The following is a 16075-nucleotide window of genomic DNA, read 5'->3' on the forward strand; positions in this document are numbered from 1 at the left end:
TGTTATTGTTACAAATGCTTGTTTGGTTATTGACATCTGCAACTTAACAAAGATTAATGAATTGAGATAGATTTGAGTTTTTCCCAAAAAATTGGTTTGGAGCTGAAGCTATTTATAGAATGACAGTACTTAAGGCTTTTTCTGCCCTCCTCCTAATGCTAACATTATTTTCCATGTTACAAGTTCTGTTCAACTGGCTGTATAACCCAATTGCAATCCCATTTTAGATGCTGATTAAGTTACTGCATGTATCAAGACCCATAAAAATAGACTGCCCCAGTGGTCTGGCCCACCTCAAAGGTAAACCTAAATCAGCCTACACTTACAGGGAACACTTGTCAGAGACCTCTAACACACCAATCACAATCCTCCACTTGGCTTTGGCTAGCTCACCTTACCCTAGAAGACAGGACCCCATAGCTAATGAAGCCTTGAGAGTTCCTTTTAACACTGTGAACTTGGGAAGAGTGCTTCACTGCTTTGAGGCACTGCACTCCTAAGACATCGATCGTTTTCCCTTGAATAAAGACAAGTGTCACTAAATTAGTTTTATCAAGTGCAAATGAACATGAGTCAGATGTACACAGAACAGTAGATAAAGCAGAGAAAGTTACCAATAAAGAAGCACACTGACCATGTGCTGGTTTAACGGCATCCCTGAGGGACTTGGTCTGAAGTGGGACCCACTGCCAAATCGATTTAACCGACCTGTTCCTCCCAGGAGTTAGTAGTAAATATTAAAAAGCACTACATCTTTGGCATTTTAGCTTCTAGTTCTTTGGTGTTACAGCTCCAATTTCAGGGTAAGGATTAAATGAAGTCATCTGAATCACCCTGCTGCCTACCTGAAGCTCCCTCCGCTACTAAAGGAAGCCTGGTTGCAGGCTGCCTCAGTGCCTGTTCCCTGGCCAACTCCAGGTGCCAACGGTGTGAGAACTAGTTTGAGGGAGGGGGACACGTGGAGGTGGTTATTTAAAAGCATAAATCCCTTATTACAAAAAATGAACCCAGGGCCACAGAAAAAATGCATGTTAACTTTTATTAAGTTTCAAATACAAAACATTCCAAAAAGAAAAAAGCCATCTATTATACCTAAGTTCTATATTCAACTACCAGTTAAACAAGGAAAACACATTATTCTTTTACAACCAGTATAAAGCCAGAAGAATCAAGACAGATTCTTTTTCCAACAGGAGCAGAATTAAGTCTGCTGGGTCAGTAAACTATTTGCCAAACAGCTGTCTGGTCATTAAGCAAACTTCTTGAATATTCATGTTTACTATGATTAATCTCTATGTTCTACACTATCTTTAAGATACCTAAATAAAATCTCAAGAGCCAAACGGTCCTCAGAAGTATAAACCCAAGTAATTTAGATTACAGTATGATTGAGGAAGACAGCTATGTAAGTGCAATAGCTACTTAAATTTGGTCAATACCCTCATGCCCTGTGATTACAAGAGCCTGTCAAATGAGGGTTGTTTTCTGGATTATTCTCCACAATTGCAAATGTTAAACATGATAGTACTGATATTTATGACACAAAAACTCAGTTTCTTCTAACCCAACAACTCAAATCTGTTTCCTTTGAGACATTAGCTTTTACACTATTGGCTCTAGTCTCCAATGCAATAAATTATAAAGTTGTATCTTGATTGGCTTCCAAAACACGAGGTGGGGTGGCGGGTAAAGTTGACAAATACAAAACATCTTATTAAAAAAAAAAGCAAAAGCCAAATGGCCCGATTTTGTTTCCAGTTTTTTAAAGTGTGCTTTTGACCATTTTTAGCTATGTTTCCAGTTACTTTAGTTTCCAGATATTAGTCTTCCCTTTAAAGACTACATCTCACTTCTGGATAAACAAGAAATATTTAACTTGCTGAATATCAGACACTTTACTGGATAGTTATGTCTTATGCCTTTCATTTTTCTAATCCAACTTTCTGACAGTTGGTGGTAATTAGGAAGACATTCTTAAGTGCAGTTGTCCTATGACTTTAGCTAACGAAAATGAAGGTCAAAGCTGTAAAATTGCACAAAGAACCACAAGAACTTCCTGACTACCTCCACTTACCAATTTCCTTCATTGCTCCCCTTTCTTCACCTGATCAATTACTTATTTTAAGTAACTGCCACTCCCTAGTTAAGAGTGCTAACCAACATTGATGCCTTCCTTAGATCCACAAGAATCCCTGAAGGCAAATATCTATTGTCTGCACCAAACCAATTCTGATGAATACTGCTCATGCAACTGTTGTGCCTTAAGGACAATCAGCATTCTTCTGCTTCAACAACTCTGTAAAATGAAAAGCATGCTATCAGGTCACAGGATATTTACTGTTTTACACTGGAAATTACTTTCCCTCTTACCTACTCTTTAAATACATACTTTTTGTTGCTTTAACTGGCAATAGAACATTTGCTTTAAATTGCAAGCTCAAAAAAGCAATCATAAAACCCAGTAAAATTCCTCTAAGCACTTTGGTAATAAAAAAATAGCTATGTCTTTACTTTGCCAATAAAAGTTACTCAAACTAGGAGACTCCGTGACACCTGCATCTGTTCACCCTTCAGCCAATTTGTACGTGGCTGAGCAGGTAATCAACAACTATTAAGAGGGAACTTCTTTCCTCACAAGAGGAAAACTATGGGGGAACTTAACAGAAACTTTAAAAAAGCTTAACAGTTTTTCCTCTTAGCAGTGCTTAGGTAGTTGTGATAAGACATGACAGAACTTTTACAAAATGCATAGGATTAAGTCTGAACCTCACATACCAAAATGCTAACCGTATATACAGCTTAGCCAACAACTAACTGCTAATGAAGATAATATTAGCAAACTGTGTATACATTCAAATACAGCTAAGAGCACTGCATGACTGAGCCACTAATGGAAATATACCTGTTTAAAATAACCTCAACCCACAGCCAAATGACAGTTAATGTGCCAGGTGTTACACATTACAGCACTTAGCTTTATCCTCATAATATAAGAACTAAGGTTATTATCCCCCAATCACAAGATAACTTACCAACAGATTCGCAACATAGCAAAGCTAGTGTTTATTTGGGTTTTTTGTGGGGGGGGGGTAATTCGTTTTATTTATTTTTGGAGGTACTGGGGATTGAACCCAGGACCTTGTGCATGCTAAGCATGCGCTCTACCACTTGAGCTAACTCCCCCTACAAAGCTATAGTATTTAAACCTAAAAATGCTACTGGTTTCAAAACTTACCTTAGCATTTCATTTCTCTTGCTGCCAGCTTTATCTAGTGTGAATAAATCAGCACTCCATGACCATCATGACCATAATGACCAAATTCTCAACCTGTAAAAATTAAATAGGTAACTAGTTATCTCTCTTAAGGAAATTCTTCAAAACTTGCCTATAACTGCCCTCTTTTCCAGAAAGAAAAGGCAAGTTCAGACTTGCAGCTTAACGTATTTCGTGTTCTACTATTTCTCTTAAGTGGTGGAAGATTCACTGGCTTGGGATGGACTGGAATGGCTTAAATGGCTTAAAGTTGCATGGCTTATGGATTCCCATTCTGTTCCAATGGTGCACTGCCATGTTTAATCCATAAGTTGAACGGACAAAACTTATTTGAAGGAATAAGTGCAGTGTAAGGATTTTTAGTTGGAGGTCTTCAAGTTTACTATATTCAAGAGCATCTTTTTCAACTTCATGGCTGGACCTGGGTCATGCTGCCTCAGGTTTTGCTTTTTAAAGACCACTTGCAATAGATTTTCTCCATACAGTGTAGTTTTCATAGAACTAAAAACAAGTCAGGCATCCAACTAAATGTCAAGTTTGCAATGGCTTACAGGGGTAGAGAGGGGGACCCCAAACTTAAGCCATTTCCTACAGTCTAAAAGACTAATTTGAAAAACGTTAAAACGTATGAATCATGTTTAAAGGTCTTCATCAAAAAATACTTTTAAAAAAAACCCCCTCCCAAGCCCCAGATTGCTATTGGTAAACAGCTGTATTAGGCCTTTAAGTGCCACACATGCTTTAAAAAAAAAAATTCCAAGTGTTGAATTTGGAGGACTTCTAATATGCTATCGAACACTGTTTTCCAAAAGTTTTTTTTAAATCTAGAAAGCATTTCCATTGCCATGAGGTACAGTGTGTTTCACTGTACTATGAGGAAGGTTTAAGTGTTCAATTTCGACTTAGACGGAAAAACTAGTTTGCTTTGCTTACCATCTTTGCTGTTTCACAGGCATTTGATGCTTTAAATCTGATGTGGAATGCTGATAGATTCACTTTTTAGAAGTCATAAGCCTTTGAGAAGTTGGAGATAACTTCATTGCTTATCTATTTTCTCCTTTGCAATCAAGCTGTTCCTTAAAAGTGAGACACTACAGAGTTGCAAAAATTTGAAACAGTAAGAGCAAGCATCGTTTGCAGCTTCATGGTTGGTTTTGGCCAAACTTTTTATTTAGTATTCTGTAGTTGCTTAACACACACTTATATGGTCTTATTGGGGGAGGGGAAATAGGGGAGGTTCTTGTAGATTCCCAAGGAAATGTCAGAAAGGCATAATATGGCCAGCATTATCCATTTGCTTTTTTGGGTTTACTGGGCGAATAGCACTTTCCTTACATGTAAGCATCTGATCTCAGGTTTTTCATACTGAGAACATTGAGATTTCAGTTTGAAGACACTCTGAAATCCAAAGAGTAGCATACCCCGACCACCCTCTAATAGCTAGCTTGTTTGTATAGGCAGGAGGATTCATTTCTCCATTTTAGATGGCTAGATATTTTGTGGAAGATCTTAGAATTGCTTGCCTCATTTACTGGGAAAAAAAAATCTTATAGAAGTGGCCTTTGGGGACACTTTTACAACACTAGTACACATGTCAAGTCTTAACACATTTAACATTTGCTTATTGAAAGCAATGTCATAAAATCAAATAAGATTAAACATGTTTTACTCTTTTCCTCACAAGAACATAAAAATTAAGGAAGGGGAACTTAACAGGAAATTTAAAAAACGTAACACAATTTTTCCTCTTAGTAGTCCTTGGGTAGTTACGACAGAATAGGTTCCACTTTTGTTTGTTTCTTTGAACAGGGATTTTGGTCCAAAGTTTTGTTTGTTTTTAATATCTGCTTCTGCCTCCCCCTCTATCAGATCGGCTTCCTCCACGGCCACCACCTCTTGGTGCTCCGCGGCTTGAACTGCTGTAGGAATCACGTGGAGGAGGGTACCCCCTTTCCATAGAAGGGGGAAGCCCTCTTTCTTGTCTGCCAACCCGATCACGACCACTTGAGTAGAGATCACTTCGGCTGCTTGAGTAACTGTCTCGACTTCCACCATATCCGTCACGTGAGCTGCTGTAATCATCATAGCGACTGCTTCCACCATAAGATGGCGGGGGCCCTCGTGTAGGTGGAGCACTACGTGAGTTACCTGCAGGGTCAATGGTCAGGTAATATGGCAACACTATAAATTGGATATATACAACATTTATATCTGAATTTACAGAATTCTTGTATTAAACGTTTACTTTCTCAACTGGGAGGTTTTAAACTCTGCCATTGCTGGCCATTAACAGGGATTTGCTCATCTGCTGAGATATGGGCATGGATGGATTTTAATGTTTGTTTGAAAAGACTGAAGACGGTGTGTATTTCAAGAGGATATTCCAGACAGCTTGTTATTTTATAGTAGACACTCAGCCACTTTCCAGTGATAAGTTGCAATTTTGAACTGTAGACTTTCCTTCATATTGCAATGGTAAACATTTCATCTTGTTAATAAAATTTTTAAATTGTATTTTCACTGTTGGGGGAAAACACATAAGGCTGCCAATTTAAGCAAGCAAAATCCCCTCCAAAGCAAGCAAACAGCCTCAAAAAAAAAAAAAACTTAGAAAAAAAACAAAAGCCCCTCACAAGACTAGGAAAAGCCCAGCTGATTAAGTTACCCCCCTAAAAGCAAGCAAACATCCCTTTAAAAGCAAGCACCACACAGCCTAATAAACTGGCTCATGAACCTAAAAACTCAAGCTGGTGATATTCAAAGACCCTCAACCAAAATCTTACCATAACTCTCATATGAATCTCTGTAGGAACCTCCACTTGGATGATCTGAATAGTCTCGATCACGACCATAGCCATCTCTATCACTAAGTTAAAGAGGAAAATGTATAAGCCCCAGAGCATCAATTTACTCTTTTTTTTACATCAAGCCTTGGCAGCAACAGCAAAGTAACTTACCTATAGCCTCTTGATGGATAGTCATCACGTGAACTGGAATGACCATAATCACGGTAAGTGTAATCTCTTGGCGGTGGTGCATAATCTCTTGTATCTCGAGAACTTGGGTAATCTCTACTTGAATAGCTACAGAAACAAAAGTAACTGGTTTATACTTTTGATGAGCTCTCCCTTCAATCTTAGCTACTAACGAGACAAAAGCTACTATGCTTTTCTGTTACCTGTCTTTAGTAGAATATCCATCATCTCTTGGGGACAAATAAACATCTCTACGAGAGGGTAAGGGTTCCCTTCGAGGCGGGCCTCCATAACTATCTCTTCCACGTGATACAGGAGCTTAAAGAAAAATATATAAAAAAATATATCCAGAGAAAAGTCAAAATATAAAATTATATTCGGGCAATGAAGCAATTCAACCAAATATGACAATATGGAGATAAATCAAGAAATCCTCTAAAATTCTTACACCTAAATTCTTTTCAACGCTATGCACTTAACTGCATGTACCTAAGATCACCTGGAATCAGTTTAAAGTATGTTTAAGATTCACCTCTCAATCCTTTCCTGGTGGTAAGATGAACTGACATAAAGGAAACATTTACCTCTTCCACCCATTCCACTGCTGCTGCGAACTGGTCCTGAAGGGGCAGATCGTTTAGGAGGAGGACCCCCACTTCGTGGTGGTGGTCCTCTTTTTACTGGGAGTGGTCCCCTGGAAGAACTCATGTTAAAATTCATGGAATAGCCACCATCATCTACATGAGAACAACAACAACAAACAACACATTACTACTTACATGAAGTAAGAAAAAGCTACAAGTTTCCTTTGCTTGACCAAGACCGACCATCATTTGTTTACTGGGGAATCTTCAGTTTTCACTCATACAAGATTGTGCATAAGAAGTCTACATAGATTAGAAAAATGAACTTAAGTGTAGTCTTAAAGTTACTTCAAATAAATATACAAACTTACATTTTTGTATGACCAACACCTATCAAAAATTTTCTGCAAGTGTTTTTTCCTACAGAATGAACTACCTGGATAAGGAATAGCTTACTTAAACATTGTAATGTAACTGAGGATGCCTTCACTGTTTCCCTTAAGTCATTATCAGTAGATGAACAAGAGTTCTCAATTTCAAAAGCTGGGGCCTTTAAACAAAGCACACATCGGTGTTGGTTACAGTTCCCAACTTAATATAATAGTCCTGAAGTAAACGCAAGTCATTACCCATGTGTCCTCCACGTGAAGGAGGTCCCCTGGTTCCTCCACTTCCTCCTCTTCCACCTCTAAGGCCTCTTGGAGGGCCTCTGCTTCTTGGAGGTGGAGGTGGTCCACGTCTACCACTTTCAAACGACGGTTTAGTGGCTTGTTCAACTTTGATGGCTTTTCCATCTAAGGACTAAATACCAAACATGGCTTACTACATTAGTATTTAAAAAGCTTTCAGATCCACTATGCACTGACCCCAGTATGTTCTTGAAAATGCTACTTTTTCACTTAGCACTTACATGCTACTCAGTTTTTTAGCAAGATGCTGATATGAACTAAAACCTAAGGTGGACCCACTGCACTGCTGGTCAGTAAATTTAAAACAATGCCAATTATTTAACTAATTATCAAGACAGTCAAAAAGAAAAGCCAAAGTTATCAAATCAGTTCCTGGATCTCAAAGTATAATATATACTAAAACTGAAAGACTCTTGTTAAGAGAACATATAATCCCGAAGTGACTACAAAATTTGGTTCTAAAATTACAAAGAGCAATGATCAGCGTCCTGGAAAGGTATACACTCAAATTTCAAGAGCTGCCCCAGAGCAGACTTGGGTGACATATTGCACTATTTCACTTCCTAGGCAACATGGTATTGTGCAATCTCACCTTTCCATTCATGTCTCTGGCTGCATCCTTAGCATCTGCTGGGCTTTCAAAGGTGACGAAAGCAAATCCTCTGGATTTGTTGGTTTCACGATCTTTCATCAAGAGAACTAAAAAGTAGTTTTCAGGGGGGAAAGAAGTGTTACTCTAGTTCGAATGAGAAAACAAAAGTAAATCTGTAAAAAGAAAAGCTCAGAACTTCTTAGAGGACAAAGTACATAATCATTTCGTAAGATCAATGCAATCAAATTCATCATAGCTTATCTTTTAAAAATTCTGACAGCCTCCCATGTACTTTGTTAACTCACCTTCCACTATTCGTCCATATTTGCCAAATACTGCTTCAAGGGCCTTCTCATTTGTTTCTGTATTGAGGCCACCGATGAAGAGCTTCCCTGGGCGATCTGCTTCAACCATTTTTCCCCCCTAGTGAAAGTCTGTTGAAATATCAGTGTTACTCCCCCTGGAAAAAGTTTACCCGACAAGTACTTATTGGGGCTCATTTCCCCCTGCTTTAATAAAATCATCCCTTAGTCACTCAAGGCAAGCAAACTAATCGTTCCTAAGCCTCAGCAGGAAACCAATTTAAGTATTTTAGTGATAGCAGTTAATGTTAAACTGGTTAAAGAGCCAACTAAACTTATGTCTTTATCCTTAATCCACCTTGGCAGTTTAGCAAGATAACAGCTATTCAGTATTTGAAAAAGTGGGTTTTATTTGTAATCCTAGGTATGTAGCCTTTTAAAGATTCTATTATCACATCCCAATTACCCTATTTTTAAAACCTGTCGACTCAGTCAAGGTCACAGGCCAAACGCAGATGCGTTTAAGACCAAGCCCTCTCCCAAGAACTGCCTCTCATTAGGATTCCCTAGTAAATCTAAGCAGCAACTTCAAGTTTTAACCAAGTTACGGCTCCCCTCCCTCCAGTCCCTGCCTCGCCGGAAAGGTTACCGACTTAAGAAAATCGTCAATAACATCCCATTATAAATAACGGAATGCGGACGCGCGCATTTTAACACTCAACACTCCATGACTGCAGCGGAACCCAAATAAAACCCGTCATTAAAAACCGCGTGGAAAATACAAAATGGCGACACTTGGAGTCAGCCCAGAACCGCCACCGGTCAGCGGAGTAACTTTCACCGGCAGCGGCGGCTGGGAAAATTCAAAGGGCTTCCCGTCCGAGGCCTCCAATGAACAAGGACCCCGCGCAAGAGTGCACGTGCCCGCCCGTAGCGCCAGCGCCATCCCCATGCAGGTAGCGACCGCGCCTCCGCGGTCCCTCCTCGTCCCGCTCCAACCCCGACCTCCGCCACCGCCCCCCCCCCGCAGGCGACAGCCAAACTTTCCGGAGAGGCACACAACGGCGCGGACCCCTGCGTCCGCTTCCCTTACGACACTCGCAGCTTTATCTAAATAGGTCGGCACCTCTGGGTTCTTAAAATGGCGCCCGCCACCCCCCATCTCTCGGGAGATAATCCCAACTTCTGACGCGGCAAGAGAGGACCAAAACGGACTGGAGAAAAGGACTCACGTACCGGCGGGGTGACGGCGGTTTCAGGCTCCTAAGAGCTCACCGAAAGCGGCTTCCTAGCACCTCAGCACGCGGAAGAGCGGCCGGTACCGAAAACGGAAGGAGGAAGGCGCTCGCACTGCTGCGCAACGAGGGCGAACAAAGGAGACAGCAAACTTTATACTGCCCGGGAACGAGGCTGAAGGACCCGGATGGAGACGGAGCTTAGAATTTGAAACCCGAAGGGAGGGGGGAGCGGTTCCCAGCTTCCCCATTGGCTGTCTCCGCTGTCATTCATCCTTCGCCCCTCCTTTTTTCCCGGGCTCTCCGCTCTCCGGCCGGCCCCTGTTTCTAACCGTTTTCCCAGCCCCCACCCGTGCTCCACAGACCCGCGTTTTTGCTTTCCGCTAAAATGGTTCACGGGCTGCCTGTAATAAAGAATTGAAATTTATTGCGTGTTCTTGTGGGCTGGGCATGGCGCTAAACTTTACACTCATTTATTTAATTCCCAAAACAATGTCATAAGGCCGGATACTCGTACTGTGCCAGTTTTGCAGAAAAGGAAAACAAAGAAGTTTAGATAGTAAAATGTGTTTTCCACAAATATCTTTAACAAGAATTTTTGGTGAAGGGGGAAATTCTGATAAGTAAATGTCAGGCAGGGGGAAAAAACTGCAAAAAACAGCAGACAGATAATCCCTTTATATGGAACAAATACTGAGCACCTACAGAATGGCAGGCAGTCTCGGCTTGGTGTGAGGGAACAACCCAGAGCAAGCGCGACAAGGGCAACGTGCCTCATAGGTAAGGCTGCCAAATTTAGCAAATAAAAATACAGGACACTCAGTTAACTTTGATTTTAAGATAACAAATAGTTTTTCCAATATAAGTAGGTCTAAGTATCACACAAAAAACTAATTTCGTTGTTGATCGGAAACTCAAATTGAACTGGGCATTTTGTATATTGTCTGCCAATACTACTCATGGGGGGATTACAAAAATTTCTAATTTGCTAATTTCTTTAAAAACTAAATAAAAATTTAAGTACAGCTAACAAATAAAACAATTGCATGTTGTGATTAGTGCCAGGGAGGAAGTAAACTAGGTGCTTTGATGGACAATACTTGGAAGCCCAAGTTCAATTTAGCAATCTGGGAAGGTCTATCTGAAGAAGCCACTTGGCAGATCAGAGCTGAAGGAAGAAACTAGCGGTGGGAAAGCTGTGGGGTGGGGAAGCTTTTCAGAAAAAGAAGCACAAAGTGAAGGAGAAGAGCTTGCATGTATCAAGGGACAGAGATTCAGGGTGACCAGAATTTAAGGGGCATAAAGTGACGGAACCAAGGTAGGCAGAACATTCAAACCCATTACAAGATTACAGGAAAAAAAAATTACAGGGGAAAAAAAAAAAGATTGCAGGGGATAAGTGTGGAAATGGGGACACCAATGAGGCTGTGTAAACAGACGAAGAGAAAGAGGACAATGGCTTGAGTTAGGGTTGTGATGGTGGATCTGGGGAAGAAGGACAATTGCTAGGTGTATATGGCAGGTAGCATGGATAGGATCTGTTAATGAATTCAATGGGAAAGCACTGGGGTGGAATTGAAAAACACAGGGTAAGTCTTTATGGATGACTGAGTATCTAGTATTAGCAGTGGTGGCCATTTACCAAAATGGCTGCAGAGGAGCAAGTTTGGGAATGGCTGGGGGGCAGTGTAGAGAAATCTGATGCTCAGAGCAGAGATCAGGACTAAATTTGTCACTTTAGAAATAGTAATGAAACCCAACAGAATGAATGATACCACCAAAGAAAAGAATACAATAGGAAAAGAAAAGAAGGTGCCAAATCACAAAATATTAACTGTAATTTTAAGTGCTTGTGGAGAGAAAAACACTAGAAGGAAATATGTTAAAAAGTTACCAGTTTATCTTGGAGGAGGGGAAGAAGTAATGGGCCATTGTTACTTTTCTTCTCCACAGTTACTCTATCAGGGTGAATTATGATATATGCCAGGCAGGTGGTGGTAAATGATGCTCAGGTCATGGTAAAAGCCCCAAGGAGCTTTGGAACCAGCTCTGAATTATTACCACTGATGGAGAGAATCATACTCAGTAGGACAAGAATATTTGTTCTTGTTTTTTCTTTTCCCAGCCAAATAATAACCAGTGAAGCCAAAGTCATGTCCACTTGCCTTCAGAATGAGTTATGTAAATTATTGGCTCTCTCGATACTTGGGAATTGGCCAGGTTGGCAAAAACCACTTAAATGCCAGGCTCAGCAGAGTCTGCACCCCCAGGCGGAACTCGGAGCAGTCCTTCCCCCTGGACAGGCAGGCACTCTCTCTCTCCGTCTCAAATCCGGACAGAAGGACTGCAGGACCTTCCCTCGGCTCTGAGTCTAAGCCAGGCCTACCTCAGTTTAGGGCAGAACAGGGCTGACTCTACCACAGATGTCCCTGTCCCCCTGGGTCGCAAGAAGGAAACGTGCTTCCCTGTGGAACAGATCACTCTGGTCTTTGCAGTTCGTGCTCAGCAATGTGGAGGGGTGGGGAGTAGAGTGCTCTAGACAGGGGGATGGCACCTCCAAGGACCAGAAGAGAGAGGAAGGAGGAGGGAGTGGCTAGTTGAGGAAACTATAGGAGAGGATCATTAAGGCTGTAGCTTAGAATCTAGAGGTGAGACAGAGAGGAAAAAGGAAGTAGCTGGAGAGAGAGGCAGAGGCCCTACTGTCTAGATCTGAGGGCGCTGGAGAGGGGAGCCTTTTTAAAGGGTGGAACAAGGTAATCAGATTTCATCTTAAAGAGATCACTGTGGCTGCGGTCAGGAGACTGTACTGGGGGAGGGAGGGCAGGAAGCGAGGTATTGCTGATGTAATCCAGGAGAGAGGGGATGTGGGCCAGCTGAGTGTGAGGGACTCTGGCCAAAGGCAGTTGGATAAAGAATTTCACTGTCCAAAACTGACCTCTGAATCCCATAGTCCTTCTCATAGATCGTCTGGATTTTTCCCTTTACTTCTTTCTTTCTATTTACTCCTTTGGAGTATCACGAAATACAGTTACAATTTTCTTTTTACTGTAGTTTTCCCCTTGACACATTGTTTCTCTCCAGATTCCATATCAATGGTCCATGGATAATCTGAGTCAAGGGATATTATTTTGCTACTAGGTATCCTCGGAATATAGTCAGTGCCAAGTAAATGTTGGCTGAGTGAATTACAAGCTCTTTTTGTCCTCCCTGGTACTTAAGTATGAGATGGGTGCATAGTAAGTATTTAATGAATCCTGGTGGCCTTGTCTTAAATCCCAATTTACCCAAAAAGAGGTCACTTTTTTTTTTTACTGAACAAACAACAATAAAACAAAAACACTCCACAGATTTAAAAGCTTCAACCCATTAAATGATTAAGTAACCTTCAGTCATCAATCTAGGCATCACTCTGTAATGAATAAATTGAAGCACACCTGTCAGCCTTGCATTTTTACAGGAAGGGCAGATGTAAGGTCACTGCATCCAGTTATGCCTGTTTTCCACACTACAGAAAGATACCCTGCCGCATGTTCTAAAAATGTCTGTTATCTGGTATGAAGCAAGGAGGAAGGGACAGAAGAATTTTATGTGATTAAAGATTGGGAGGCTTTCCAAGCCACTGTCCAGAAGATAGCCTACCTAATTAACTGCAACAAGAAAGGAAAAAAAGTTTTTAATGAATGTATGGCTCTGATATCTATATAGGAACTGGCAGAATGAGTGAAGATATCTACTATATCTTTTTTCTACTATATTTTTTTCTACAATGAAGGAGATGATGACTTTTAACCAAACTTCATACTCCATTAAAAGGAACTGTATAATGAAAAAGAATATGGAAGGGAATATCTATATATGTATACACAACTGAATCACTATGCTGTACACCAGAAATTAACACAACATTGTAAATCGACTATACTTCAATTTAAAAAAAAAAGGAACTGAAGTGTGCCTTAAGAAACATTTTTAAATGGTGAGGTGAGGGATGATTGATTTTTCAACACATTGTGTCAAAACAATTAGAGAGCCAACTGAAGGGGGAAAAATCTGGATTCCTACCACACTTTTTACTCCAAAATAAATTCCAGCTCAAAGATTTAAAGGTAAAGTGTGTGTGGGGGGAGGGTATAGCTCAGTGGTAGAGAGCATGCTTAGCATGGGTCCTGGGTTCAATCCCCAGTACCCCCCTTTAAATAAGTAAATAAATAAACAAATAAATAAACCTAATTGCCTCCCCACACACACAAAAAAAATTAAAGGTAAAATATAGAAACACTGAGAGGGGGAGGGTGGAGCTCAGTGATACAGTGTGTGATTAGCATGCATAAGGTCCTGGGTTCAATCCCCACTACCTCCATTAAAAAAAATAAAATATAATATAAAAATAAATAAACAAATACACCCAATTACCTCCCCCACCACACACACGAAAAAAGTAGAATCATTGAAGTCCTAGAGGAAAGATAGGTAGATGCTTTTATAATCTTGTCATGGGGAACATCCATCCTTTCCTTTCCTTATTCATTCAACAAATATTGATTCAGTGCCTAGTATATGCCAGCATTGTTTTAGGTGCTAGGAATACATCAGTGAACAAAAAGACAAAAGTCCCTGCCTACCTAAAGGGCATACCTGCCACATTCTAAGGACAGCAAAGGGGCCAGCACAGTATAGCTGAAGTGAGTGAGGGAAAACGAAGGTTGTAGAAGATACGGCTAAGTAGCAGAGGGGCCAGATCTTGTAGGTTTTTGTAGGCCGTTGGTAAAGACTTTGTTGGGGAGGAAAAATAATTTTCCCTCTACCCTTCTAGGTTCTTGGCTGAGATTCCCCCTCCCCACTCTGTAATAAAAGTCATTAATAGGAGAAAAACAAACAGAGATTTCATAACATGCCTCCCTCTTGTGTACATGGGAGAGACCCAGGAAAACAGTAACTCCTGAAATGATCCAAGCCATCATTTAAAACACCATCTTCAGCTAACGACAGAGAGGTCGTGGGAGGGAGGTCAGGGGCCAGTTTGGGGAGGCTATCAAGCAAAGCACAGTAAAGAAGAATATGGTTGTGATGCAAATCTAAATCGTTGCATTCTCCATTGATAAGGGTTTCTAGAGGTAAGATCATCGCCCCTCTTCCTGGCACAGAGAGGAAGACAGGTTTACAAATGGAGATTTCTCTTATAAATGTAAATGTCTCTCTCTTACAAAAGGGTAACTTCTCTGTTGTCAAAGCTGCTATGTCTGCCTTTTCTTAAAAATAATCAGCTCAAAATAATCCTCACACCAAAGAGACATATTTTGACTTTGATGGGGTAAATTCTGCTCCTCTTCACTTTTTCCTGGGATTGAAATCAGGAGCCATGGTAGGGCCTTGAGAAGAGGAGTGACACGTCTATCTTACACTGTAGGGAGCAAGGTGGAAGCGGAAGACTATTTAGAAAACTATTGTAGGGGGCAGGGTAGAGGTTAGTGGTAGAGCACATGGTTAGCATGCATGCATCAATAAGTAAATAAACCTAATTACTCTCCCCTGCCCCTGCCAAAAAAAAAAAGAAAAAGAAAAAGAAAAAAGAAAGCTATTGTAGCAGTGCCTGGATGGAGGGACAGCAGTGGAGGTGGTGAGAAATTGTCTGATTCTGGATAAATTTTGAAGGTAGAACCAAAAGGACTTCCTGACACAAAATCCAGACGGCATGAATGAAAAGACCCAGTTACCCAGAAGCGCATTCATTCATTCTCAACTTGCTTTGATGGGTCATTCTTTTCTAGTTGATCTGTAAATATTAGAGTTTTTTTCAAACTTATGCTTACCAAAGGGGAAAGGGGGTGGGGGAGGGATAAATTAGAGTTTGCAATTTGCAGATACAAACTACTATTTGTAAAATAAATAAACAACAAGGTCTTAATGTAGAGAGCACAGGAAGCTATATTCAATACCATAATGGAAAAGAATATAAGAAAGAATGTATATATGAAAAAAAGAATAAATATGTATAATTGAATCACTTTGCTGTACACCAGAAATTAACACAATATTGTAAATCAACTATACTTCAATAAATTTTTTTTAAATTAGAGTTTTTTTCAGTTTCATTGTTGCAGGGAAATGGGGTGCAAGAGGATGGTCATGCCCCAGGTCTCAGGCAAGTCCCTGGGATTCACCCTGGCAAGTGAGGGTCCTTGGCTTCGAGCAGGAAAAAACTGAAGAGTGAGCCATAATAAGGTGAAAGCAAGTTTACTTAGAGAGATGCACATTCCATAGCAGACTAGGGTCCATCTCAGAAGGGAGAGCAGGCCCTGGGATGTGAGGGTGGTTAGTTTTAATGGGCTGGGTAATTCCACATGCTAACAAGTAGGAGGATTATTCCATCTCTTTCGGGGAAGAGGCAAGGATTTCCAGGAACTGGGCCACTGCCTACACTTTG

At 40.7% G+C, this 16075-nt stretch overlaps 1 protein-coding gene and 1 non-coding gene across 4 annotated transcripts; both read right to left on the minus strand.

Annotated features, from left to right (window-relative positions):
* Positions 1–4923: 4923 nt before the first annotated feature.
* On the minus strand, positions 4924–9820 carry RBMX (RNA binding motif protein X-linked). Of its 3 annotated transcripts, none has more exons than XM_074359992.1 (9): positions 9653–9820; positions 8420–8574; positions 8115–8221; positions 7463–7634; positions 6834–6986; positions 6453–6567; positions 6232–6375; positions 6058–6140; positions 4924–5422 (listed from the first exon to the last, which is right to left on the minus strand). In XM_074359992.1, exons 2-9 carry the CDS (start codon positions 8526–8528, stop codon positions 5112–5114), a joined length of 1194 nt encoding a protein of 397 aa, XP_074216093.1. In that variant the 5' UTR covers positions 8529–8574; positions 9653–9820; the 3' UTR covers positions 4924–5111. The 3 variants fall into 3 exon arrangements, with proteins under 3 accessions (XP_074216093.1, XP_045370854.1, XP_010950827.1); XM_045514898.2 differs by having other exon boundaries at positions 8420–8548; positions 9653–9819; XM_010952525.3 differs by having other exon boundaries at positions 6232–6357; positions 8420–8548; positions 9653–9815.
* LOC123616168 (small nucleolar RNA SNORD61) lies at positions 8300–8371 on the minus strand. The gene has a single exon (XR_006724052.1). It is a non-coding gene; the product is annotated as a small nucleolar RNA SNORD61 (small nucleolar RNA).
* Positions 9821–16075: the final 6255 nt, after the last annotated feature.

This window comes from Camelus bactrianus, chromosome X (genome assembly GCF_048773025.1).
Source record: "Camelus bactrianus isolate YW-2024 breed Bactrian camel chromosome X, ASM4877302v1, whole genome shotgun sequence".
NCBI lineage: Eukaryota > Metazoa > Chordata > Mammalia > Artiodactyla > Camelidae > Camelus > Camelus bactrianus.